The sequence below is a fragment of the Mauremys mutica genome, chromosome 11 (assembly GCF_020497125.1).
Source record: "Mauremys mutica isolate MM-2020 ecotype Southern chromosome 11, ASM2049712v1, whole genome shotgun sequence".
NCBI classification, from domain to species: Eukaryota; Metazoa; Chordata; order Testudines; family Geoemydidae; genus Mauremys; species Mauremys mutica.
This window is the reverse complement of record NC_059082.1, coordinates 42592818-42618182: the sequence shown is the minus strand read 5'-3', so window position 1 is coordinate 42618182 and position 25365 is coordinate 42592818. Positions and strand designations below refer to the sequence as shown.

At 56.6% G+C, this 25365-nt stretch overlaps 1 protein-coding gene across 11 annotated transcripts in view; it reads right to left on the bottom strand.

Moving 5' to 3' along the window:
• Positions 1-241: 241 nt before the first annotated feature.
• The window catches only part of PARP6 (poly(ADP-ribose) polymerase family member 6), a 52279-nt gene continuing 27155 nt past the window's right edge, over positions 242-25365 (bottom strand). For 2 of the 11 annotated variants that reach the window (XM_044979878.1, XM_044979882.1), the window contains 14 exons: positions 24326-24379; positions 22750-22845; positions 20819-20911; positions 20310-20435; positions 19534-19599; positions 18938-19005; positions 17044-17116; positions 16391-16503; positions 14924-14996; positions 13935-14004; positions 7958-8037; positions 5763-5826; positions 1806-1890; positions 242-845 (listed from right to left, as the gene is read on the bottom strand). In XM_044979878.1, coding sequence (XP_044835813.1) covers positions 743-845; positions 1806-1890; positions 5763-5826; positions 7958-8037; positions 13935-14004; positions 14924-14996; positions 16391-16503; positions 17044-17116; positions 18938-19005; positions 19534-19599; positions 20310-20435; positions 20819-20911; positions 22750-22845; positions 24326-24379 — 1164 coding nt within the window. In that variant the 3' untranslated portion in view covers positions 242-742. Of the gene's footprint in view, positions 846-1805; positions 1891-5762; positions 5827-7957; positions 8038-13934; positions 14005-14923; positions 14997-16390; positions 16504-17043; positions 17117-18937; positions 19006-19533; positions 19600-20309; positions 20436-20818; positions 20912-22749; positions 22846-24325; positions 24380-25365 lie in introns of those variants that run through there. The other 9 variants (XM_044979880.1, XM_044979883.1, XM_044979881.1 and 6 more) reach the window with 6 other exon arrangements.

The following is a 25365-nucleotide window of genomic DNA, read 5'->3' as shown; positions in this document are numbered from 1 at the left end:
TGTAACCACCTCCCGCTGCCCTTCAGAAGTGGGTTTCAAACACAGGAGCTTCCACCCTGACGCTCAGCCTGCTACTACTCGAACTAAACCAGCAAAGCCACTAACTGGCTGCAGTAGTAGGCTGTTACCCCTCTATGGCCCAACCACTCATGGTGGCCACAACATTCACATCAGAGGCCCATTCACAAAGGCAGAGTCGGGGACAGTTTTTTAAAGAACTTTAATAAGCTAAAACCATTTTTTTGCTTTGTTTTTATTGTTGTTAAAAATGTCATTGCTGTAAACTTGAGAACGGCCATGTGCCCAGGGGCAACGCCCAGGTCCAAGGGCAGGCACATGAGGCAGGACGTGCCCATGGCTGCTGCTCAGTGCTGGGATACAGGGTGATCAAGGTGGGGGGGGGAAATGGGAAAATATCAAGAAGCCCACCCTGGCCGCGTTCTCTGCTATACATCTATGCACAGGCAGCAGAGAGCCAGTCTCACAGTCGCACCTCCACTTCCCAGATGTGGCACCGGAGCCATTGCCCTCCATATGTGGTGCTGGCTGAAGCGGCAGAGGCCTGCTCCAAGGAGGATGCTGCAGCCCTCACCCCACCCCCACGCCTGTCTGTTTCCTTCGTGAAGCCAGTGTTTTCATTGCTCCTTTTGGCAGCCTCGGACACCCGGCTCCTCTCTGCCTGCACCAGGGGGAGCGGCTCGCCGGCTCCCTGCGTGAAAAATGTGGGCTCCGCAGGTGCCCCTCAATTTGTGTAGACCTGAGTTCCGATCACGCGCATGATTTCCTTCTGGATCTTGGGGTCCTGAGTGTTTATATTGGCATCTCCTACTTGCCCGTCTTCGTACCTGGGAGGGGCAAGGCAGAGAAAGCACCATGAGGGGGGACTCAGCGATCACCCAGAGCTCCCCAGAGTGCCCATCACCAGCGTGTCCCTGCTCCAGCAACAACCCACCCCCAGGGCCACACCCCCATCGAGGGGAGTAGATCTGGGGTCTCCAGGCCCTTGGACAGAGGGGGAGGTCTCTGACTGCAAAGACAGGCACCTTGCTCTGTATCTGGGCAAGGGGCTGGCAGGAGGGAGATGAGCCCCAGCTAAACTGCCCAGGTTTGCCAGTGGGGCTGCAGACTGGGAGCCATTCCATTGCTAACACCCCTCCCAGAGCAGAGCCGGGCTGCGGGCGCCAGCAGCCTGGGTGTCAGCGTCTGGTCGTAGCTCTCAGCTCCAAGATGGGTCCATCTCGGCAGGGCTGGCCTCCTGGTGAGAGTGCAGACCCCTCTTCTGTGCTGCTGGCACTGAGCACCAGGCCAGGGGCTCTGCCTGCCAGCACCTCCTTGCCCAGCGCCCTCTTGTGCCCCCAGCTGGCAGGCACCAAGCCCTGAGCTGTGCGGAGCCAAGGGGAGCAGGCTCTGAGGCTCACCTTCCTCCCACTGCTGACAGCTGCACGCCAGTGCCGCTCTGGCTGACTGGGGCAGGGGATGCCATAGGGAGAGGGGGCGGTAATGAATGGAGGGGCCTGGTGTGGAAGGAGGGGGCAGTGGGGCTGGAGGCTGCACTCGAGCATCCATTTGGTGGCACACAGGATGCTGCTGGGCCCTGGAGACCTCCCTGGGGGGCGGGGGCAGTGAGGGGCACTGCGCTCTCCTCTCCCCTCCCCTACGGGGCTGAGTCGAGATGCGGACTAATGGTTCACGATGCTCTTGCTGTTTGGGCCGTCCTGGTGCAGTTTGGACCATCCCATCCCCAAAGGGGGAGCTGCCCCCACCCCACAAGCAGGGCCACTCCCCACTTGCGCCCCGGCACTCACACAAAGAAGAAGCGGGTGCAGACATGGTCCGAGACCGGGCACACCCAGATGTTCCCGTGCTTCTGGAGATCCTTCGAGGTGATCACTGCAAAGGGAGGTGGTGTCAGACAGGCACCAGCGGCCCTCATGGCTCACACACAAAGCTGGGGCCCTGCCTTGGGTGCCAGTCCCATGGCACTGTCCCTGGGTACGTCTGTCCTGCCACACCAGGCTGTGGGGGGGAAGGGCTGCCTCCCCATGCCAGACAGGAGTGCTGGGAGAGGCACAACCACCAAGGAATAATGGGGTGACCATGCCAAGGACACCTATGGTGCTGCACAATGGCACTGCCTGGCAGTGACCCCAGGGAACTGCACCATTATCTACCCACTGACCTGTTAACACCTGTTACTGCAGCCTGGCTGCACTCCCATCAGTCACCTCATTTAATTAATCCACTGAAGTGTGCCCATTCAACAGAATAACGGGGTGAGATTTGGGCCTGTGCTGGGAGGAGTGGTAGATACGCTGGAGGGTAGGAATAGGATACAGAGGGACCTAGACAAATTAGAGGATTGGGCTAAAGGAAATCTGATGAGGTTCAGCAAGAACAAGTGCAGAGTCCTGCACTTAGGACGGAAGAATCCCATGCTCTGCTACAGACTAGGGACCGAGTGGCTAAGCAGCAGTTCTGCAGAAAAGGACCTAGGGGTTTCAGTGGACGAGAAGCAGGATATGAGTCAGCAGTGTGTCTTTGTTGCCAAGAAGGCTAACAGCAATTTTGGGCTGTATTAGTAGGAGCATTGCCAGCAGATCGAGGGATGTGATCATGCCCCTCTATTCGGCATTGGTGAGGCCTCATCTGGAGTACTGTGTCCAGTTTTGGGCCCCACACTAAAAGAAGGATGTGGAAAAATTGGAAAAAGTACAGCGGAGGGCAACAAAAAATGATTAGGGGGCTGGAGCACATGATTTATGAGCAGGAGCGCCGGCAGCCTTTTTGGCACCCTAGGTGGCGGAAAGTCCCACCCCCAAAATGGCACCCCCGACTGCGGCAGCCGAACATCCAGCCGCCGCAGTCGCCGCCCCCCAAATGTCAGTGCCCTAGGTGACCTCCTAAGTTACCTAATAGGTTGCACCGGCCCTGTTTATGAGGAGAGGCTGAGGGCACTGGGATTATTTAGTCTGCAGAAGAGAAGAATAATGGGGGATTTGATAGCTGCTTTCAACCAGGGCCGCCCAGAGGATTCAGAGGGCCTGGGGCAGGGCCGGGTCTTCGGTGGCAATTCAGCGGCGGGTCCCTCTCGGAGGGAAAGACCCGCCACCGAATTGCCGCTAAAGAATGAAGCAATGGCGGTAGAGCAGCCTAAGTGCTGCCGATCGCAGCTTTTCCCCCCCGCCACCACCCACCGCTTGCAGCGATTGTACTCACCGGGTGGCGCTCCGAGGCTTCGGCAGCACTTCAGTGGCGGGTCCTTCATTCGCTCCGAGTCTTCCACTGCACTGAAGGACCCAGCACCGAAGACCCGGAGCGAGTGAAGGGCCAGCCGCCCAAGTGCCGCCGAAAACCCGGAGCGGCTGGCGGGGCCCCTGCAGGGCCTGGGGCAAATTGCCCCACTTGCCCCCCCCCCCCCGGGCAGCCCTGCTTTCAACTACCTGAAAAGGGGTTCCAAAGAGGATGGATCTAGATTGTTCTCAGTGATGGCAGATGACAGAACAAGGAGTAATGGTCTCAAGTTGCAGTGAGGAAGGTCTAGGTTGGGTATTAGGAAAAACTTTTTCACTAGGAGGGTGGTGAAGCACTGGAACGGGTTACCTTGGGAGATGGTGGAATCTCCTTCCTTAGAGGTTTTTAAGGTCAGGCTTGACAAAGCCCTGGCTGGGATGATGTACTTGGGGATTGGTCCTGCTTTGAGCAGGGGGTTGGACTAGATGACCTCCTGAGGTCCCTTCCAACCCTGAGATTCTATGATTCTGATTCTATGCAGGAGGTTCTCCATCTTTTTCATTCTAAGCCCCCCCCCAAAATGCTATAAAAACTCCACAGCCCACCTGTGCCAAAACAACTGGTTTTCTGCATATTAAAAGTCAGGGCCAGCGTTATGGGGTAGTAACCTGCTTGAGGCCCCCCAGAGGGCCCAAGGTCCCTGGCTGAGAACCACTGGACTACATGATCTAATGGTCTGGCCTTAAAAACTCCAGGAATCATTAGGATCACCCCAAGGGACCTGTCTATACAATTATGTTTCAAAACATACAAAAAGGAGTTGACTAACATCAACTGAACAGCGTTATTATTTATTTGTATTGTTGGATCATCTAGGAGCCCCCACTGAGATCAAGACCCCATTGCGCTAGGAACTGTATAAACACACAGCAAGAGCCAGTCCCTGCTCCAAAGAGCAGTGCAGCTAGACAAGTGAGGAGAGAACCAATGGCAAGGGACTTAGGCTACAAGCAAAGAGCCTAGAGCTGGCTGGGATTGAGGAGTTCAACCTTTTTTTGTCTCCCAAAAAAAGAGAATCAGTGAAACTGAAACTTCTGGTGGGAAAGTTTGGACAAATGTCTCAGCCCCAAAGCATATTTGGAAAAAACGTTTCTGAACGGTCAAAATGCCCATTTTGCATTTCTCAGAACAGAACGTTCTGGTTCCTCCAGTTGGAAAGTCCTGTCCATTTCAAAACTCAAGCCAGGTAGAGTAAAAAATAGAAAATGAAAAGTGGGCAAAATGTTTTGACTTTATGGCAATGAAACGTTCGACTGAGCCAAACCAAAACGCCTTCGGATTTCCAATGCATGAACGTTTTCAAGTTTTGACTTTTCATCCCGATTTGGGACTGGAAGACATTTCTCAAATTTTCACAGGAAAAGAAAACTGTTTCCTGCCCAACATGAAGAGCAAACCCCTTTCCCCCCACCCCCGCCCACCGGCCCCAAGAGGGGACAGGCAGGCATCACACCAGCCCCAGGGGTCAGTGGGCTCAGACCCAATAGAGGGCATAAGCCAATTCCAAAGCATAGGGGCCCAGCACTGGAAATGCCCAGGCAGGGTGTCTGGCTCCGGGGAGAGTTCACAAGAGAATATCGGCTGATCTCAACTACTACATGGGGGTCTGGGGAGGAGGCAGGATCCCAGCCAGACAGTCCCACCGGGCAGGGCTTTAAAAAGTCAGTATCAGCCCCTGGAGCTGTGCCCAGAAGCCACCAGGGATCCACCCAGATCCCATGGGCAGGACCCATCCATGCCAGAGCCCAGCCATCAGCTGACCAAGAGTGAGCCCCAGCCAGACCACCATCCCCAAGCCCTTTCCCCAGCCAGGCACTGAGAAAAGCAAAGACGCTGAACCCACTGGGCTCAGCACAGAAGAGGCTGAGACCTACCTGTCACGCGCAGCTCATGGTGGCTCGCTGCCCCCCACAGCCTCAAAGCCATGCTGAAATTGAGGAGGTGCTCTAGCAGAGCCCCTGCAACCCTCACCACTACCGGGGAAAGCTGCTGGGGAGGAGCCAGGGCTAACACCACCCTTCTGGGTCTCCAAGAGAAGACTCCTGAGTGAGTGATGCCAGCCAAAGCTCCACCAGAGACAACGTGGCACGGGTGCCCTCCAACCATGGACCAGCCCCCAGACTGGCCCAGATACTCCTAGAGAGGGAGAAACGATGCCCACCACAGCACAAGGCCCGGGACACACTATGCCACAGCCCTTTGTGTGGCAGAGAGGGGACACCAGCATATGGACGGCCAAGGTGGTGAATGGGCAGCGCATCCCACTAGGGCATGGAGCAAGCAGACCACTAGCTGCACAGCCCAGCAGGAAGGGATGGCACACTGCGACAGTCTGCGCTCAGAGAACAGGCAATGGGCAGCCAGGTTTCTGGCACCCACCATTCCAACCCCCCTCCTTGTTCCAGTACCATTCCTGGGGTCCCAGGGCCCTCAAGGCAGTGAGTGAGGACACCCCTTCCTCCACCTCTTACCTTCACAAAGTGCTATACAGTTTAGATTTCGACTCTGTAGGAACCGGGACTGGATGGATCGAGTCTGCAAACAAACCACAAAGTCTGGGTTACCATGACCTGCCTGGCACCCCACTCGGGTTGCGTCACTGCTCTGCCCTTGCAGCGGCCGGCCCTGCCCCTTTCATAGTCCAAGCTCCATAGGAGCAGCCAATCACAGTGGAGAATACTGACCACATCAGAGGTATAAACACTGATAACCCAACCAGGGCTGGACTCATTTGTTGTTCTCAGTAATTTGTTGAGTTCTGGGCTCCGTGGCCCAGCCCCCAACTGAGGGTGGGACCCAAAGCGCCCCTCAGTGCCCACTGGCAGGGGGCCCACTACACCATAACTTGTATCAGGCCTGACACACCCACTACCCCAACACACTGTTGTCCTAACATGTCTCTAAAAGATATCATGTAAGGTATCATACGTAAACTGGTGACATGTTGGTCCTGAAAGTCATTGCGTAACACATGTACAGATAGGGAACAAAGAGTTGTATATGTGTGCTGGAAATGTGTTTGGGAGTCGGAGCATGACCCCAGCTTACCCTAGGCAAAGGAATGTCTGACAGGCTTGATGACCGGTAGAGGACAATGAAAGTACATTTACATATCAAGTGAACAAAGCCATCAAGCTAACAGGCAACAGAGGAAGGCACTCAGTGAGCTCACCGGGGCTTGAAGCCTGCATGCCCAGGAAATCTTTCTGGCTCTTGAGACAAAGACAATAGACTTTGGACATTGTAAGAGGGAGCACAAAGACATTCTAAGTATCTATCACTTAAGCGAGGCCAGAGCCCTGGGAATCTGTGAAAGGTGGATCTTCAGCCATGGGGGTTGAAGTCTCTGAGAAGAGATTATAAGTGAGAAATTGCCTGAGACCAACCTTGTGATCTGTTATGCTTTTGACGCTAGAAAGCAGGTTTTACTTTTGTTTAGCTTGTAACCAGACAAGCCTCTTGCTTAGTATCACTTAAATCTCTGTTCTGTATAAATCAACGTATTCTTGTTTTCTTACCAAACCATCTCAGTGTTGTGCATGGAAGTGACAGGCGAGTCTACAGCTAACCTAACCAATTGGTGTGCACACCGTCTCTTTGGAGGCAGCAAAGGCAAGTGTCCAGTGAAAGGGGCCGACACTGCAGGGAGATCGCACCAGGGAGCGCGGGAACTGGGGTTCACTGATGGGTCCCAGCAAGGCAAGGCTTAGATGGGCAGAGCCTTGAGGAGTGTGCGGTGAGGTGGGCTGGCTGGGTGGCAGGGAGCTGACTCACACTTTAAGCTCCAGCACAGTTCTCACTTGTGGAGGCAGAGGGGTAACACAGTGGCGTTCGGTTCCGAATAGAGCGTCTTTCCCTCGGGCAGGCTCCACCACCCCCTTCTCAGGATTCAAACAGGCTGCCCCCAGGTTGTGCACAGCCAACAGCCAGCTGTAGACCCCAGTGAGCAGTGCCGTATCCACCCCACCCTGAACAGTGACGGGGGAATTCCCAGTCTCACTGCTCCCATGGAGGGACCAGGATTGGATGCTTGTAAATTGGAGAGGCTGATGGCTCAGGCAAGGTTCACTGCAGGCAGAGCTGTACAGGTTTGGTACACACACGCACACACACACACACCTCTGCCAATGCATCCCAGCCTTGTCTCAGGACACACGATCAGCTTCATGCTTTGCAAAAATAGAGCCAGAATAAATCCCACCAACATCTGATAGATGTAAATAGCCAGGTCTCCAGATGTAGAAGCCCAGGGCACAAACCAGAGAGGTAGGTGAGGCTGACTATACACATTTTATAGATGGGTAAACTGAGGCACAGAAGGTGGGGTTTTCAGAAGTTGACCCTCAGAGCCAGAAGTTGACTGCCCATTGACATCAATGGACCAGAGTCGGGCCAATACTAAGCGGTTATGGCCCTTACCAAAAGACCAACAGAACAGCAAATAGAACCTAGGAGCCCTGAGCCCCAGTCGCCTGCTCTAACCACTGGACAACATTCCCTCCCCTCAGGCACAGAAGCAACAGTGATTGCGCAAACACATCCCAGGCATGACACAGGCCAGTCTTGCACATACCCCTGCGGCTGGCATGAGGGTAGAAGGACAAACAGAGGCTGTGCATGGCTGGGATTCCAGGGACAAGGCCCAGCAAGCAATACCGCCGGTTACCTGAGGGATGGTGTTCATTCGGTTATATCTCTGGACGAGCTCATCCTTTGAGGGCATCCTGTGCTGTCCTTTCCCCATCCCTGTTGGACAATAAAGGAAGAACAACAGCTCAGATCAGCAGTTATCGGGGAAAGGCCGCCCTCCTCTCGCTAGATCCTGTGTCCAGGATGCTCCACAAGGCGCACAGCTGCTTGATGAAGGAGGCGAAAGGATGAGGCCAGCTCTCCATGCAGATCAATAGTGCCCTGGCAATGCACTGCCAAACCCAAGGCTGTGCCATGACCCAAGCAGACATTCCCATCAAGAACATTAGATGGTGCAGGAACCCTCTCGTATACAGGAGCACAAACGCATGCGTGCACATGGGAACTACCATGCAGGGGGCTGACTTGGTGAGTGTAACCACACAGGGACAAGTGTCCCTGGAGATCATTTGGGCAAGAGCTGGGACGACCATCTTCAGTCTGCTGTCTATCTTTTAGGAGGCAAGGCCGAGTGAGGTACGAAACATGGCTCCTCCACACCACAGCCACTCATGGATTTAGCCCCAGTGGGAGGACTGGACCCACTCTTACAGCTTGAGAACTGGAACACAGGGTAGATCACATGATTTGCCTAAAGCCACAGCATTTGCAGCTGAGCTGGGAATTGACCCCATGTCTCCTGAGCTACAGCCCAGCACACAGCTCCACCAGGCCACGTGTCTTACTCTGCGTATGTACCTCACTGGCTACATGATCCCTGCCCTGTGGCTTAACAATCACAGCTGCTCAGGGAGGAGGAGACTCTGTAATAAAGTGCTCGTGAAAGGGCCACGCATTGTGGAATGACAGAGAGCCACAGCTGCCACCATCTAGGGCCTCCTGGGGCCATTGTGAAGGACAGAGGTGGGGAGCGAGTGACAATGCTGAAGGCAGGGTCTGAGCCTTGTTAACAGGAGTTGCTGTGGTTCCCTGTTAGTCTGGAGTTTAACAGGACCTGGAGCTCGAATTCTGTCTCCCACAGCCTCCTGAAACTGCCATGGGGCAGCTTCAATCCACAGAAGCCAGATGAACCCCAGAGCAGCCAGCTTGCTCCCTAGGTGCTTGTGGCTGAAGCAGGGGCACACTGACTTTCTCTGCCATCCCACTGGCCTGGGCTGGGCCCCCCAGACATGCATTGTCCCCAAATGCTCCTGGTGAAGATCCAACCTGACTGGGAAGCATCCATGGGTCAGGGCCCTTGACAGACGACACAGTGATGAGTCTGACTTTCCAGAGCTAAGGGGCAAGGCCTGCAGCAGTGTGATGTGTCTCAGGGACACTCAAGCTGGAGGGGGATTAAGCAGACACGGCTTCCACTGCCCTCGTTTGCTTCCTGATGTGCCCTAAGAGACATCAGCCCATTGGCCCCAGATCCCCAGAGTGAGTAGTGTAAAAGGGCCCTGGGAATCAGAAAGCTCCTCACGTTCACCTTCCCATGGAGAGGGGAATAAATAGGGACCAGGAGTCTCCACGTCCCCCAGCTCTCTGCCCTGGGTTAGACAGGAGGCCAGACTACGTGATCATGGTGGTCCCTTCTGGCCTTCAAATCTGTGAATCCATGGGATCAAGAGAAGGGCCAGCAGAAACCCTGGAGGGGGATCTGTGGGAACTCTCCCTCCACCCCCACTGGCCACAGCAGCACTGTGTGGCTAGTAGCCGTGATGCCAGCGACTGTGCTGAGACTGCTCCAGGATGGGGATCTATGGCTGCAGCTCTTTAGCACTCTTCACCTTTCCACATGACTGGCCCAATTTGCTTAGGGGCTCCGCCCACTGAGTACGGCGGGTGCAGGGCTCTCTGGGAAATCTGGCCCCGATGAAGGGTTCCAATACTGGAAATCTGGGCCTGAGCTCTTTTGAAGAGATAAAGCCAGATTTTCAAAGTTCCTGTGGAGAGACTTTTGCAGATCAAATAAACCAAGCAAGCCCCAGCACAGGAAAGGCCTGAGAGGTGATGGGCTAAGAGATGAGGGCCCTAGTCCTCACTGAAGCCAATAAAAGCTTCAGATACACAAGGGAGGCAGGACTGGGCTCCCAGTTTGCATCGGGTTTCTTATTGTGCTGATGCAATGGCTGAGGGAACTGGGCCAGCCAGGAAGCTGGGTGCCCTGGCAGACACATCGGGGGAAGTATGTTAATTAAAGCTAGTTGGAAAACAGGTTATTTTTCTATGGCAAAGTTTTACACAAATTAAACAAGTTATTTTTGTCCAAATTTTCCATGGGAAATGTTGATATTTCTCTGAAAAATGGGAAACTGAAACTGAACAAGTTCAGTATGGAAATGCTGCTGCGGTGCCCATAGCAGCTGTAGTTCAGGTGCTTCATGTTCTTCTTCTCTTAAGTGGAGCACAGAGTCTGGTCCAAGAGGTGAACACAGCTGAACCACTCAGTAATAGTGACCATAATGTAATATCTTTGGAGGGGGGAAATGCCACAGAAACCCACCACAGTCGCATTTTACTTAAAAAAGGGGAACTACACAAAAAGGAGGAAGTTCATTAAATGGAAATTAAAAGGGACAGTCTCAAGGGGGAAATGCCTGCAAACTGCATCGACACTATTTTAAAACACCATGACAGAGGTTCAGACTAAATGTATACCCCAAATATAACACAACAGAACAGTAAGAGAACCAAAACAAATGCTGCGATGGCCAAAGAACTGAGTAAAAGAGGTGGTTAGAGGTAAAAAGGTATCCTTTAAAAACTGGAAGTCAAATCCCAGTGAGGAAAATAAAACAGAGCATAAACTCTGGCAAGTCAAGTGTAAAAGCATATTAAGGCAGACTAAGAAAGACTGAAGAGCAACTAGCTAAAGACACAAAAACTAACAGCAACTTTTTTAAGCACCGCAGAAGCAGGAAGCCTGCCAAATAATCAATGAGGGCACTGGATGATTGAGGTGCTAAATGAGCACTCAAGGAAGACAAGGCCATTGTGGAGAAGCTAAATGAATTCTTTGCATCAGTTTTCACTGCAGAGGATGTGATGGAGATCCCCACACCTGAGCCATCCTGAGGAACCATCTCAGACTAAGGTGTCAATAGAGGAGGTTTTGGAATAAATAGCTAAATTGAACAGTAATAAGTCACCAGGACCAGCTGTTATTCACCCAAGAGTTCTGAAGGAACTCGTATATGAAATCGCAGAATTAATATCTGTGGTATGTAACCTATTGCTTAAATCAGCCTCTGTACCAGATGACTGGAGGATAGCTAATGTAATGCTGATTTTTTTTAAAAAGGCCCCAGAGGTGATCCTGGCAATTACAGGCTGGAAAGCCCAACTTCAGTACCAGACAAATTGGTTGAAACTGTAGTAAAGAAGAGAATTATCAGATACATAAACATGATATGTTGGGGAAAAGTCAACACAAGTTTTGTAGAAGGAAATCATGCCTCACCAATCTATTACAATTCTTTGAGGGGGGTCAACAAGTATATGATCCAGTCGGTATAGTTTTCTTGGACTTTCAGAAAGTCATTGACAAGGTCCCACACCAAAGGCTGTTAGGCAAACTAAGCAGTCATGGGATAAGAGGGAAGGTCCTTTCATGGATCAGTAACTGGTTAAAAGATAGGAAACAAAGGGTAGGAATAAATGGTCAGTTTTCAGAATGGAGAGAGGTAAATAGTGGTGTCCCCCAGGAGTCTGTACTGGGACCAGTAGTGTTCAACATATTCATAAATGATCTGGAAAAAAGGGTAAACAGTGAGGTGGCAAAATTTGCAGATGATACAAAATTACTCAAGAGAGTTAAGTCCAAAGCTGACAGCAAAGAGTTACAAAGGGATCTCACAAAACTGGGAGACTGGGTAACAAAATGTCAGATGAAATTCAATATTGATAAGTGTGAAGTAATGTACATTAGAAAAAAATAATCCCAACTATTGATACAAAATGCCGGGGTCTAAATTAGTTGTAACCACTCAAGACAGAGATCTTGGCGTTATTAAGGACAGTTGTCTGAAAACATCTGCTCAATGTGCAGTGGCAGTCACGAAAGCTAACCCAATGTTGGGAACTATTAGGAAAGGGATAGATAAAAAACAGAAAATATCACAATGCCACTATATAAATCCATGGTACGCCCACACAGTGAATACTGCTTGCAGTTCTGGTCACCCCATCTCAAACAAGGAGTATTAGAATTGGGAATGGTACAGAGAAGGGCAAACAAACATTATTAGGGGTGTGGACAAGCTTCCATTGAGGAGAGATTAAAAAAATGGGACTCTTCATCTTAGAAAAGAGACTACTAAGGGAGGATATGATAGAGTCTACAAAATCATGACTGGTGTGGAGAAAGTGAATAGGGAAGTGTTTTTACCCCATCACATAACACACAAACCAGGGGTACCCCAATGAAATTAATAGGTAGTAGCTTTAAAACAAACATAAGGAAGTATTTCTTCACATAACCCACAATCAGCCTGTGGATCTCATTACCAGGGGATGCTGTGAAGGCCAAAACAATAACTAGATTCAGAAAAGAATTAGATATGATCATGGAGGACAGGTCCCTCAATGGCTATCAGTCAAGATGGCCAGAGACTAAACCCCATGCTCTGGGCATCCTTAAACCTCTGACTGCCAGAAGCTGGGACTGGACAACAGGGGATGGATCACTTGATAATTGTTCTGTTCTGTTCATTCCCTCTGAAGCACCTGGCATTGGCCACTGTCCTAAGACAGGATACTGGGTAAGATGGACCTTTGGTCTGACCCAGTATGGCCCTACTTATGTTCTATGGGCTAAACCCCCTGGTCAGACTACATTGCCCACGGTTCACCACAGTGTCCCCTCTTGGAGAGGTGGGTGATGCATCATGAGAAATAAAATCTGGCTGTGGAGCCTGGCCCAGAGAGGAGAAAGGGGACACGAGGTGCCTGAACTACAGCTTCCAGAAGGTATTCAGGTTTTGGATGAAAAATCAAAGCTTTCCCCAGGAAGCAGATGCTTTGCAGAGAGCCATTCATTGTCCATCCGTTCCTGAGACATCGATGGCACCTTCCAGACTGCAGGCATGGGAGGCTGCTTCTTAAAGTCAGTGCCATGCAATGCTGGAGAAGAACCAGGACACCCCCGCCCCCGATAGGCTGGCAGAGTCGCCTTCCCGACTGTACCAGGCTGTGACAGCAGATACCTACATAGCCAGGGACTTCCCATCAGAGAAGACCCATCACTCCGTCAGACCGAGGCAGGATCTGGCACTCCCAGCCAGTGGCTGCGGGTACATCCCAGGGCATGTTACAGAGAGAGAGGTGGGGAGGGGAGAAAGAGGGAGCTGTGCAATGCGTGGGGACTACCATAGCTGAGACAGGCACACACACAAACACACCACAAAGCAGGCATGCTGGCGCCACCAAGCAGGCGTGTCTCAGAGAAGGCAGGCATGAGCAAAGGTTAATCCCAGGAGGCCACAGGACCAGCTCCCCTACAATTTAAACCTGCCTCCATGCCACCAGCACGCCCTGCCCAGCCATCCTGGATGGAGCTGTTCTTGGCAATAGCCCTGAGGGGGACAGCCTGGAGCACAGGGGTGACAGAGGAGCAGGGTCTGGGGGCACTCATGCCAATCACACACAGCTCTGGCTGGAAGCAACATGTGCAGCTAGGCCTCACATCAAGCCCAGCCTGATGCACAGACCAGAGCCCCAGAGGGCAGGCTGTGCAGGCTGACCCATGTGGGAAACCCCGCTCAGAACGGGCCCTGGGAGCTGCATTCTCCTTCCCTACTACACATGGCTTCTGGAAAATGCTGTTTGCACATGCTTCTCCCAACCTGAGCGGTGTGCGACTGGCACGAGCCCTTTCCACAGGGCACCCAGAACTGCCCCAGCCCAGCAGCGTCGCTCCCAGGCTGGGTTTGCAACAGGACATAGAGGGGAACGTGTAGTTCTCCAGGGCCATGGGGTGCACAGACAGATGGGGAGAGAGGAGAGCCTCTTACCTGAGTATCCAAAGGAAATACTGGAGATGGGGCTCAGATAGATGCCTTTGCCATAGGCTGCTCCATGCAGCTTGCAGGAAAACACCAGCGTGAGCAACACAGGCAGAGGGTGTGAGCATGTACCCGGGGGCGCCGCATCCGCCAGCCCAGGGCCAGGGCAGGGAGAAACCAACAGGGCACAGACTGGCCAGACTGCAGGCCCTCCCCTGCTAGTCAGTCTGTCCAGCCGCCCTATGCTGCAGACCCTTCCTCTGCCTGTCAGTCTGTCCAGCCGCCCTATGCTGCAGACCCTTCCTCTGCCTGTCGGTCTGTCCAGCCGCCCTATGCTGCAGACCCTTCCTCTGCCTGTCGGCCTGTCCATCCACCCCACGCTGCCAGTGCCTCCCCACCTGTCGGTCTGTCTGTCTGCCTCACGCTGCAGACCTCTCCCCGGCCTGTCAGTCTGTCCATCCGCCCCATGCTGCAGGCCCCTCTTCCTGCTGTCCTCCCCTGCATGTTGTCTGTCTGTCTCCCGCCCATCCCCCGCCAGTCAGTCTGTCCAACTACTTTTCTGTCTGCTTGTCTCACTCAGGAGTAGCTGAGCCTGCAGAGCCAGCGCCTGGGCACTGCTGGGAGTGGGGCGGTTTGGGAGAGTCGGCTGCTGGGAGCTGAGCTGCAGTGAGAAGAGGAGAGGGCATGGCCTTGGGCGTGGGACCCTCCCCGGAGAGGCTATCAGTGAAAATCCACTGCCCTGGGAGCCCTCAGACACATCTCCCTGGGCACACCCTGCTGATGGGAGACTCTGCCGCTGGTGCTCACTGCAGCCCAGCACTGCAGGGGTTAATCTCTCCCCACAAAGCTGGGCTCTTGTCTAATGCCAGCCAGGCCAGAGCCCAGATCTCAGACCTACTGGCTCGCTCAATGCCCAGGAGAGCCTAGGTCACCTGCACGTGGCCACGTCCAGCCCATGTGGTCAGTGCGCTGGCAGAGGGTGGGCACCAGGCTGTTACCTGCAGTTTGGTGTAGGACGCATTGACCAGCCCGTTGCGTAGGATGGAATGCCAGTTCTCAATGTGAGATCCACTGCAAGAGCAAGGAACCAGCACGTCAGGCACACAGCCCTGCCCAGCGCTGCCATCCTGCATGCGCCCCTGCTCACACCTGTCCCCTCACTCACCTGCCCTCCACTCCTTCACTGGCACCTAGCACAAACATAGCCAGCCACTCCCTTGCTACCAGAGCAGCACCCGCCCCGGCCTCCCTCTCTCCCACGCACCCACACCCGGGATGGCAAGGCCAGAAGTGGAACTTCTGGCTGGAACAGACACCCATGCGAGCGCTAAACGTCGCCGTGTCTGTGGCAGTGCGGGCACCAAGAGGGGCTGGCCTCCCCGAGGACAATCCCAGGAGAGAGCCTAGCCACATACCTAGGGTGGCTAGCCCCTCCCGCTATGCCTGGCTATGTCCATGCCAGCTAGGACTCACACCTCCTGCTCCAGGAAAGTCAGACCCACAGATACACCCTCCCCTAGGGCTGGTGCAGCTTTGTAAAATCCCAAGAACTTTCTCCTCTGCTGGGGCACGCCCAGCCTCCCCTTCTTAATGGCTCTGGGCCTCTGGCAGGATGGCGGGCCAGGCTGAATGGAGACAGAGGTTCGGCAGACCCAGCCAGCAGCCCTTCCCAAGGAACTCCCTACTCACGCACCCTGGGGATGCAGGCGGCCTCCCAGGGCTACCTCATCAGCCCTGCGGTGCCCCAGAATGCCCAGCTGTGCCATGGCCACATAACACAGACTTAGCCGGGCAGCCCCAGAAAGGTCCCACTTAGTGCAGGTAAGTTTAGATCCTTCTGCACCTGTGGGCTTTGAGGCAGTAGGCTGGGATTCTCAGGAGAGCAGCCCCCACTGCTCCGTCTGGGACTGGCCACGCCTCTGCCCTCCCAGGGTAAGGAAATAATACAAGTTAGCTGGTCCCTGTCAGTCGCCAGCCCCTTTGGGGCTGGAGTCCCTGTTCTGGGCATTGGATTGAGCTGGTTCTGATCTGACCCAGAGGGTCCTTCTCCTCCCTAGCACACAGCACCACCGTTCCACTGCCAGGCGAGCTCGCAGGGCCAATCCAAAGCCCAATGGGGGCCTTTCCGTTGACTCCAATGGGCTTTGGATCAGGCCCTAAGTTTCCTTATCTAGCAGCAACCCCTCCCCCAGCCTGCCACAGCTCTCCCCCAGGTACACTGAGCCTCTCGCCTGGCTGAGTACCTCGTTCTGCTGCAGCAGGGGCCTTGGCTCGCTCTCTCTGGGAACTAGTGCTGCTAGGGCATCACTACCAGAGCAGGGACAGGCCCCACTGCAGGGATTCTCCTGACATGCTGCAGTGAAGGAGAACCCGGGGGCGGCAGCACCCGCCGGTTTGGAGCCCCCAGGAAGAAGCAGTGGGGAGCTGCCCCAGGGGGGAAGGGCCCCATCCCACCGCAGACTCACTGAAAAGCGAAGGTGCTCCCGTAGAGTTTCTTGGCTGTGCGGAACCGGGCTTCCTTGGCTGGGGGGCTGCTCAGCAGGAGGAACTGGTGTGAGGTGTGCATGAATTTCAGCTGCTACCAAGGGAAACAGACCAGCAAAAAGGGGAGGGAACGAGCGAGCAGGAGAGAGATCAAAGAGAGAGAGATCATGCAGGGAAGTCCGTCCCCAGCGCTGAACCCCCATCCCAACCCCACCACCGTCTCCAGGAGCCAGCGCAGGGCCCAGTAGTGCAGACTCCTGCACACCTCAGGGTCGCTGGGTGCCAGGCAGTGACTGGTGGGGGTGGAAGCAAACCAAGGCTGCTCCCTGAATGGCTAGCAATGGCCACAGATGGAGCCTTTCACCTTCCCAGCCCTGTCCTCTCGGCAGGGCCTTCAGGCTGTTACCAGTGACCTAGGAGCGAGTGAGCTGTACCCAGAGTCCCACTGGATGGGAGTCCCCACCCCAGCAGGTGGCTCCAGCCACATGGGCCGGGGAGCCGTGCTGGGAACAGGGGGCTGGGGAAGCTCCGGCTCACTGTGGCAATATGGAGCAGGGCTGCACTCACTGGGCATGCAGGAGGGAGCGGGATGCTGGCACGCAGCCAGCCTGACCCAAAAGGAAGGAGATCGTACCCTGAAAGGGGGGCGGCCACGTACCCTGCTGAGAGGCAGCTTGACAATGTGAGATCTGTTACTGGAGATTATCCTAGGGAGGAGAAAGAGGCCGTTAGAACTGCGGGGTTACCCTGCCAGATCAGCTATTGGCCCAGTTAGGACATCTTAGATCAGACCAGTCCACACTCTTCACATATTGAATCAGACCCCAGCCCATCCAGCGTGGCATCCCGCCTCCTCCCTGGCAAACCAGACCCTGCCCATCTAACATGGCATCCCGCCTCCTCCCTGGCAGATCAGACCCCGCCCATCCAGCATGGCATCCCGCCTCCTCCCTGGCAAACCAGACCCCGCCCATCTAACATGGCATCCCGCCTCCTCCCTGGCAGATCAGACCCCGCCCATCCAGCATGGCATCCCGCCTCCTCCCTGGCAAACCAGACCCTGCCCATCTAACATGGCATCCCGCCTCCTCCCTGGCAGATCAGACCCCGCCCATCCAGCGTGGCATCCCGCCTCCTTCCTGGCAAACCAGACCCTGCCCATCTAACATGGCATCCCGCCTCCTCCCTGGCAGATCAGACCCCGCCCATCCAGTGTTGCATCCCGCTTGCTCCCTTGCTTCAGTTATCTCCCCCGCCCATCCAGCATGGTGTCCGCCTCCCCTCCCCTGTCAGTTCAAACCTCAGCCCATCCAGCGTGGTGTCCCGCCCCCTGCCCTGGCAGGTCAGACCCCAGCCCACCCAGCGTGGTGTCCCGCCCCCTGCCCTGGCAGGTCAGACCCCAGCCCACCCAGCGTGGTGTCCCGCCCCCTGCCCTGGCAGGTCAGACCCCAGCCCACCCAGTGTGGTGTCCCGCCCCCTGCCCTGGCAGGTCAGACCCCAGCCCACCCAGCGTGGTGTCCCGCCCCCTGCCCTGGCAGGTCAGACCCCAGCCCACCCAGCGTGGTGTCCCGCCCCCTGCCCTGGCAGGTCAGACCCCACCCAGCGTGGTGTCCCGCCCCCTGCCCTGGCAGGTCAGACCCCAGCCCACCCAGCGTGGTGTCCCGCCCCCTGCCCTGGCAGGTCAGACCCCAGCCCACCCAGTGTGGTGTCCCGCCCCCTGCCCTGGCAGGTCAGACCCCAGCCCACCCAGCGTGGTGTCCCGCCCCCTGCCCTGGCAGGTCAGACCCCAGCCCACCCAGCGTGGTGTCCCGCCCCCTGCCCTGGCAGGTCAGACCCCAGCCCACCCAGCGTGGTGTCCCGCCCCCTGCCCTGGCAGGTCAGACCCCAGCCCACCCAGCATGGTGTCCCGCCCCCTGCCCTGGCAGGTCAGACCCCAGCCCACCCAGTGTGGTGTCCTGAAAGCTTCAGAAAAAAGAAAAACGAACCAGCCATGCCACATGATCTGAGGGGGAACAAGTGTTTCCTCTCAACTGCTCCCTTTCAAGGTTCACCCAATCCACAGATATCGCAGCTCCAGCCCTTCAGGATTGGTGCCTCTGTGTCTGGCAATGGGCCAGAGAGGATGACAACATTCCAGCCCATCCACTCCCCCGGTGGGACCCACGTTGCCCTAGTGGGCCAAGCAGATGCTGTTTGTATGAGAAGCAGCACAGCTTTTAGCCACTCGTGGTGGCACAGGGGAACCAGAGGCTGGGCAGTACATCTGATATTGGCCCAGAGAGATGGTCATGCTTCTACTACATTAATAACCATAGGGTCCGACACGCCGTGCCCTGGGGACTGTGCCTCTGTGCTGCCTGGGAAGCTCAAACCCTCACTGTTCCTGGATTGCTCATCCCGGGGAGAGTGTAACTGGGTCCCTTTGGTGAGCCAGTGCTTTTACCCCCTGGCATCTCATCCACCCTATGAGACCCTCGCCCACCTCTGCCCCGACCCTCCCACAGCCCAGCAGGACATGGAGCACTTACCATTGCAGGAGAGGGTGTGCCAGAGGGTCCAGCTTGTCCATCTGCTTCTTGATTTCCAGATACGAGCCCTGCAAAGAACAGGGCAGCGCTAACCCCAGGGCCTGGCACAGGACACGGGGCACCAAGGAGCACATCTCAGTCAGAAAGTCACATAACTGAGTCGGAGCACCAAGGGCACTGGGGTTTCCGTCACCAGCATCGGCAGCCTGCGTCCTTCCACAGGGAGAGGAGGGTGGCAAAGGAAAGTGAACCTGGCTCACCAGTGGTGCCCTGTGGCTAGGACGCTGGCTCGCTAGGGGCTGGGACTCTGGCCTGGGGCTCAGGAGAAGCAGGCTGTACTCCCAGCCCTACCCCTGACCTTGGGGATGTCATGGCTCTGTTAGCTCTTCAGGAAAGAGCCTGGTTCTTCCTCTGGGGCTGTGCAGTGCCTAGCACACTGGGGCCTAGATCTTGGTTGGGACCTCTAGTGTGGTGGGCCTATGAGTAATAATGAACGTCAAGAATGTCACCTCCCCTGCAGAAAGGGGACACAAGCAGCCTGGATTTTGGGTCTGCCCTGAGGTCAGACCCAGAGATGGCAGCACCGGCTACCGTACCTGGGTCATTTCCCGGATTGACATCACGCTGTCCAGGGCCTTCTGCAGACGCTCATAGTTCTTCTTCTGGCACGTGGGAAGGGAAAGAGAGCTGTCAGGCACAGTGCACATGGGCACATACCCAGCCTGTCCTCTCTGTCCATCCCCCCCCCAACCCGCAGTCCTGTCAAGGGAACCTCTGGCCTCATCGCCCCGTTGCTACTGCACTGCAGCCACAGGGTGAGTGGGAGGCGGATCAGACGCCATCCCCGCCCATTCACACAGAGGTACTCCGGAGTCTGGCTTTGGGCCACAGCAGGCTGGTGGCACTGATGCTAATGGCTGTCAGAGACAGGAGCCTGGGCTCTGTTCAGATCTGCTCTGGAAATTCCTTTGTCTCTCTGTCCAACTCCTGCCCACAAGCAGAGTCGCCCCACTCCCTGGACCCAATCCGAGGGCAGGAGGAGGACGTCTGTCTCCCAGCTCAGATAGCATCTCCTCCCCCTGGAGCATAGTCACACCTGGAAATGTCTGGGTTTAAATGGCCTGGGGTCACCACTGCCATCTTGACTGACAGCAGCACAAGGTCCTACAGAGCCAGCCCAGCTCCAGGAGAGCGATTGGCGTCTCCCCTGCCTCAGGCGGCAGCAGCTGAGTCTGTAGCGAGAAGGGACAGGCCGCCACACCCTGGCTCAGTGACCCTCCCAAGCGGGAGTTGCGCCCCGAGCTGGAGCTCGCCACCATGGTCTCAGGAGCGGCCCAGGGCCCCGCTCGCAGCGGCGGGATGAGGCGCTTACCTTGGGGTTAAAGGCAAGTGTTTTGGGATCGCTGGGGTCCACCACAGAGGGATACGGCTCGAAGATGATGCTCTTGCGCGGGGACTCCAGGGCAGCCCGGCACATGGCCACAAGCAGGTCCACCACCTGGGCCGGGGTAGAGTGTGACTGAGAGGAGGAGGAGGATGGGAAGGAAGCGCCACTGCCCCTAGTGCGAGATCAGGCCCTGACGCGAGATCCAGCCCTGGAGCTCTGGGCCGCTGGAGCCGGCAGCTGCCAGGAAGCAAGGCCCTGATTGAGGCGGGAAGATATCCGCTCTGTCCAAGTCAGGGCGAGATGCTCAGCTCAGCACCCCTCCGGGCTGGGGCTGTCAGGGGAGCAGGCACTCCAAGGGACTCTCACCTGCCATGACAATGCTGCGGCACCGTCACTCTGCTCCTTCCCTAACAGCTCTCCCCCGGGTGCAGGGCTCCCCGCCCCCCAACTCTCTGCCTGTGCCCCTGCTGATGTCCTCCACTCGGCGCCAGTACCTCTGCTCCCGTGGCCACCTCCTCCGCTGCACCAGACATCACCCCCAGGGTGTAGAAGGAGAAGACGCACAGCTCCCGCGTGCACACAGCCGGCTGCAGGGAGACGAGAGCGACGCTGCGGGTTAGAGAGAGCCCCATGCCCCAGCCTCCTGCACTGACCCCAGCACTGGAGTCATTCACCATTGGCCAGGAGCAGGTACCGCAGGGAGCAAGCCTGCCCCAGCCCCCAGGCGTGCTAGCAACCCAGATGAGATGGTATTCAGGGGCGGCTCCAGGCCCCAGCACGCCAAGCGCGTGCTTGGGGTGGCATGCCGCGGGGGGCGCTCTGCCGGTTGCCGGGAGGGCGGCGGGCGGCTCCGGTGGACCAGTGGACCCTCCGCAGGCACATCTGTGGGAGGTCCACCGGAGCCACAGGACCGGCAACCGGCAGAGCGCCCCACGCGGCGTGCCGCCGTGCTTGGGGCGGCAAAATGGCTAGAGCCGCCCCTGATGGCACTGCAGCATTTGCCCCCTGGAACCTGTTCCCATAGAGACCCTGGTGCATTCTGGGAATATTTTCATTTCTGTCAAAGCTGTCAATGCAGCTCCCGCACCGCTCCGAGGCTCCTGGACACAGAAGCAGCTACAGCTACATGTCACAACAACAGGCCACCTCCTTGCTCCAGCACCGGCCATCCAAGGCGCTCAGCACACGTTCCCTTATTAGCACTCTCACTCTCCGGGAGGCACCATCCCCTTACGACATGTGGGGAAACTGAGGCTTGGGTACGGTGAGGCCGGCGTTCTCAAGAATGCTAACTTTGGGTGCTCGGTTGCTAAGTCCTCAGTCTGAGGTTCTTTGGGCTGGATTTGAAGAGATACAGGGCAATCAGCAGCCCCTTCGAGTTCAGCTGGAGGTGGGGGTGCTCAGCACCCCAAGATTCAGGCCTAAGGATGTCGCCTTCTCCTCAGCTGGGCGGGGGCAAGTGGTGAGTGATTAACGCTCCCATGCTAGTTAGGAGTCAGCCAGCAGAGGGCAGCAGCAGGACAGGCACTGCTCCGCTCCCCTGCACGCAGATCACCACCACAATGCAGCTGCTGCGCTGGGGGGAGCAAAGCCCACTCCCGCCATAGGCCTGGCTATTGGTGAAGAGGGGCCTGTGGGTGTGGGATGCTGGGCAGGGAGCAATGCTGAACTTACTCAGGGGAGGGCTAGCTCAGTGGTTTGAGCATTGGCCTGCTAAAGCCAGCGTTGTGAGTTCAATCCTTGAGGGGGCCATTTGGGGAACTGGGGTAAAAATCTGGGGCTTGGTCCTGCTTTGAGCTGGGGGTTGGACTAGATGACCTCCTGAGGTCCCTTCCAACTCTGATATTCTATGATTCTACCCTCTAGGATCCCAGCATGTGGGGACAGTCTCTCTCTGACTGGAGGGTTTCCCAGGGGGTGGCTGGGCAGGGGAGGCCAATAAGGCTGGCTCCTGGTAGCACCCCTGTGATCAAAGACTGGGATCAAACCCCCCACATCGCTGGCTGTGCCCCTGGCACATAGCAGCCCATGGGCTGAGGGAAGACAGCACTGCCAGAGGGCTTCCGCCAGTTATAGCCATTCTGAACCATGGCAAACCTCCCTCTGCACCCACTTCCTGGGGAGTGGGGGCTGCTGGGCACAATTTAAAGGGCCCTGGCTCCTTCCGCCAATCACAGCACTTCTCTTCACCTGCCTTATTACCCCACCTCCAAGTTAGCAATTTCCATCCTTTATAGGGGCAGGTTAATAAAACTCCCAGCTGCCTGAGCTCCACCCTTTGCTGACTCCAGCAGCACAAAGGGCAACGAGGAGCACTCCCAGTGCCAGCCAAGCCAAAGGACACCAGCACCCACCCAAATTGGCCTGCCTCCACCCACCCCCAGCCCCACCACGAAGGCGCTCCTGGGGAGGCTGGCTGGAGTACCTTGAGCATGGAGCCGTTCTGGAAGACGTGCTGCTCGTCGCACACTACGCAGTACTCGTTCAGGGTGGGGATCCGCTGCTCCGCATACTTCATTATCTGCACAGCAAGGCCGCAGTGAGCCAGGACCATCTCCGGGCCACACACCCCAGCACAAGCCACCCCCTCCACACCGAGCCACAGGATGAGCATACTCCACACCAGGCAACACTTCCCATCCCGGGGCAAACAGCAGGTCTGGGCCCTTTCTTAGCACTGAGCTGTCTCTGTCCTGTCCCGTCTGCTGACCTGGGCACCTGGCTGGGCAGAATTCACCACCTCCCATGGAGCTACCCCCAGGATGAGCCTCTGTCTGAGCTAGGACCAGGCCACTTCTAAACTCGAGGGGCAGGATTAAAACAGGTGTGGGTGGGCGCAAGAGAGCAGAGCTGGCCCTGTTTAGACAGGGTCACATCACGGCTCCCTGGAGGGGTGTACCACATGGAGCAGGGCTGAACACATGGCCAGCTCGCTCCCCGGAGGCTGCGTGTCAGGCTGGATACCTGTGTTAATGTGGGAACCATGGCTCAGGCAGAGGGATCCCGGCAGCCAGCACTGGATGGAAGAATGCTGACCAGTGCGCCCTGCCCCAGGCCTCCAACGGTCAGCCTGGAAATGCTCAGCCCTGCTGGCTCAGCTCTGCTGGCTCAGCTCTGAGGAACAAAGCCCCCATGCTGCCAGCCCACGGCAGGGTGGAGAGCTGCCCTGCAACCCACAGATCTGGGGGGAGTGCTAGGGGTTCAGAGGCGGGACCTCTGAGGATTCTGACCACACACACACACCCCGGCGCACTGGGAAGAGCCATGCCAGGCTCTGGGGTCGTGTTACTTAACGTGTTACAAACACCTCTTTTCTCCTAGTGATGACAAGGCCTGGCAGGGGAACCCCTTATTGGCTGAGGGAATCCTGTCCTGTGACGATGACACTGTCACAGACACCATGGGGAGGAGCGCAGACAGACCATGCTACAGCCATGCAGATGGGCCTCTGTCCCCAAAGACAATAGCCTGTGGGCTGCCCATTGGGCAGCCCAACCCTTCCACGGGGCAGACAGTACCCGTGTGCCAGGAACATCCATGAGAGTAGGACCATAGCCTTGCAAAGCCAGAATCGGCCCCATGGAGGGGGGTTAATCAAAGGTTTTTCCCTACTGACTGACACCCCTGGACATTGAATTCCTCCACCAGAACAGACCCTTCCTCCACCCCTCACCCTCCAACCCAGCCTGCGGCCTGGTCTCGCCTGGGAGCTCGGCCGAGTTAAGGTCAAGCAGAGAAATGGAGCTCAAGACGTTACCCTGCATCCACACTGGGAAAGGCAATGAACTGAGGCCAGCCCAGCTGGTAGCTAAGCTTGACCCCGCTCCTAGCCAAGACAAGAGTCGAGAGCAAGAAAGCCCTGTCTCTAGGGCCCGGCACACCTGGGCCTCTCCCAGCAGGCAGCAGCCGCCTGTGAAAGGGACCAGGCTGGAGGGGGGTGAGCAGGAGGAGAGGGCAGGTGAGGCATTCTCAGGGGCCACCGGTTAGTGACCATGGTTTACCTGGACGAGAAATCCGTACTCCAGTGTGGGGATGTTCTTGCAATGGCCACCAACCTGCAGAGGGCACACAAACCAGACCCAGCCGCGTTATCCTCCATTCCTGGCCCATGGGCCACTGTGCCCCTCGGCGTGGGCTGGCAGAGCGGGGAGCAGCCCAGAGGGCTCTGCGCTCGCCTTCCCCTTTGTTGCATGGGACCTCGTGCCAGATGGCTGAGGATGTTGGGCTCTGCCCCTCATCTACCCCAGTACCTTACCGCACCCTTCCAAGAAGTGACATTCACCTGGGGTGGCTCGGCAGGCACTGTGCCAGGGCACATTGAGACCCCGTCCCGGGGCAGAGCTCTTCTGCTAACTGCCCCTGCTTTGCGCCACCCTCAGCAGAAGGGAGGGGAGAATGGCTCTCGGGCAAAGAGAACTAGGGAGCTAAGCCAGAGGAGATCCTGGCACATAGGCGCTAACTCTCTGGGTGCTCAGGAGCTGAAGCATCCAGGGAAAAAAAATAGCGGGTGCTCAGCACCAATCGGCCACTGCTGATTGGCAACGGTGCCAATCAGCTGTTCGGTGGGGCCTCCAATCAGCTGTTCAGCAGCTGGTGGAGGCACTTGGGGGACGGCAGAGAGCAGCAAGCAGCGGGGACCTCAGGGGAAAGGATGGAGTAGGGGTGGGAAGAAGTGGGGCAAGGGTGGGGCCTTGAGGAAAGGGGTGGAGTGGAGGCAGGGCCTGGGGTGAAGTGAGGGTGGAGCATCCCCCGGGGGAAAAGAAAAGCCAGAGCCTGTGTCTTGGGGGAAGAATGGCCATGCTCCAGGAGGCGGCTTCGGCTGAGGGGCCCATCGTATCATTGCTGCTGAGTTCCCAGTGAAGACATGCCCCAGGAAGAGGGTGCATTAGGACACTGACTCAGGGCCTGGCTGCTCCGCTGGCAAGAAGGGAGGACTCACAGCTCCCAGACAGCGGGGGCTGGCAAGCAATAACACCTGCTATCACAGCACGAGAGCTGGAGGAACGGGTGGTACGCCCCTGGCAGCGCAGGTGCCAGGCCA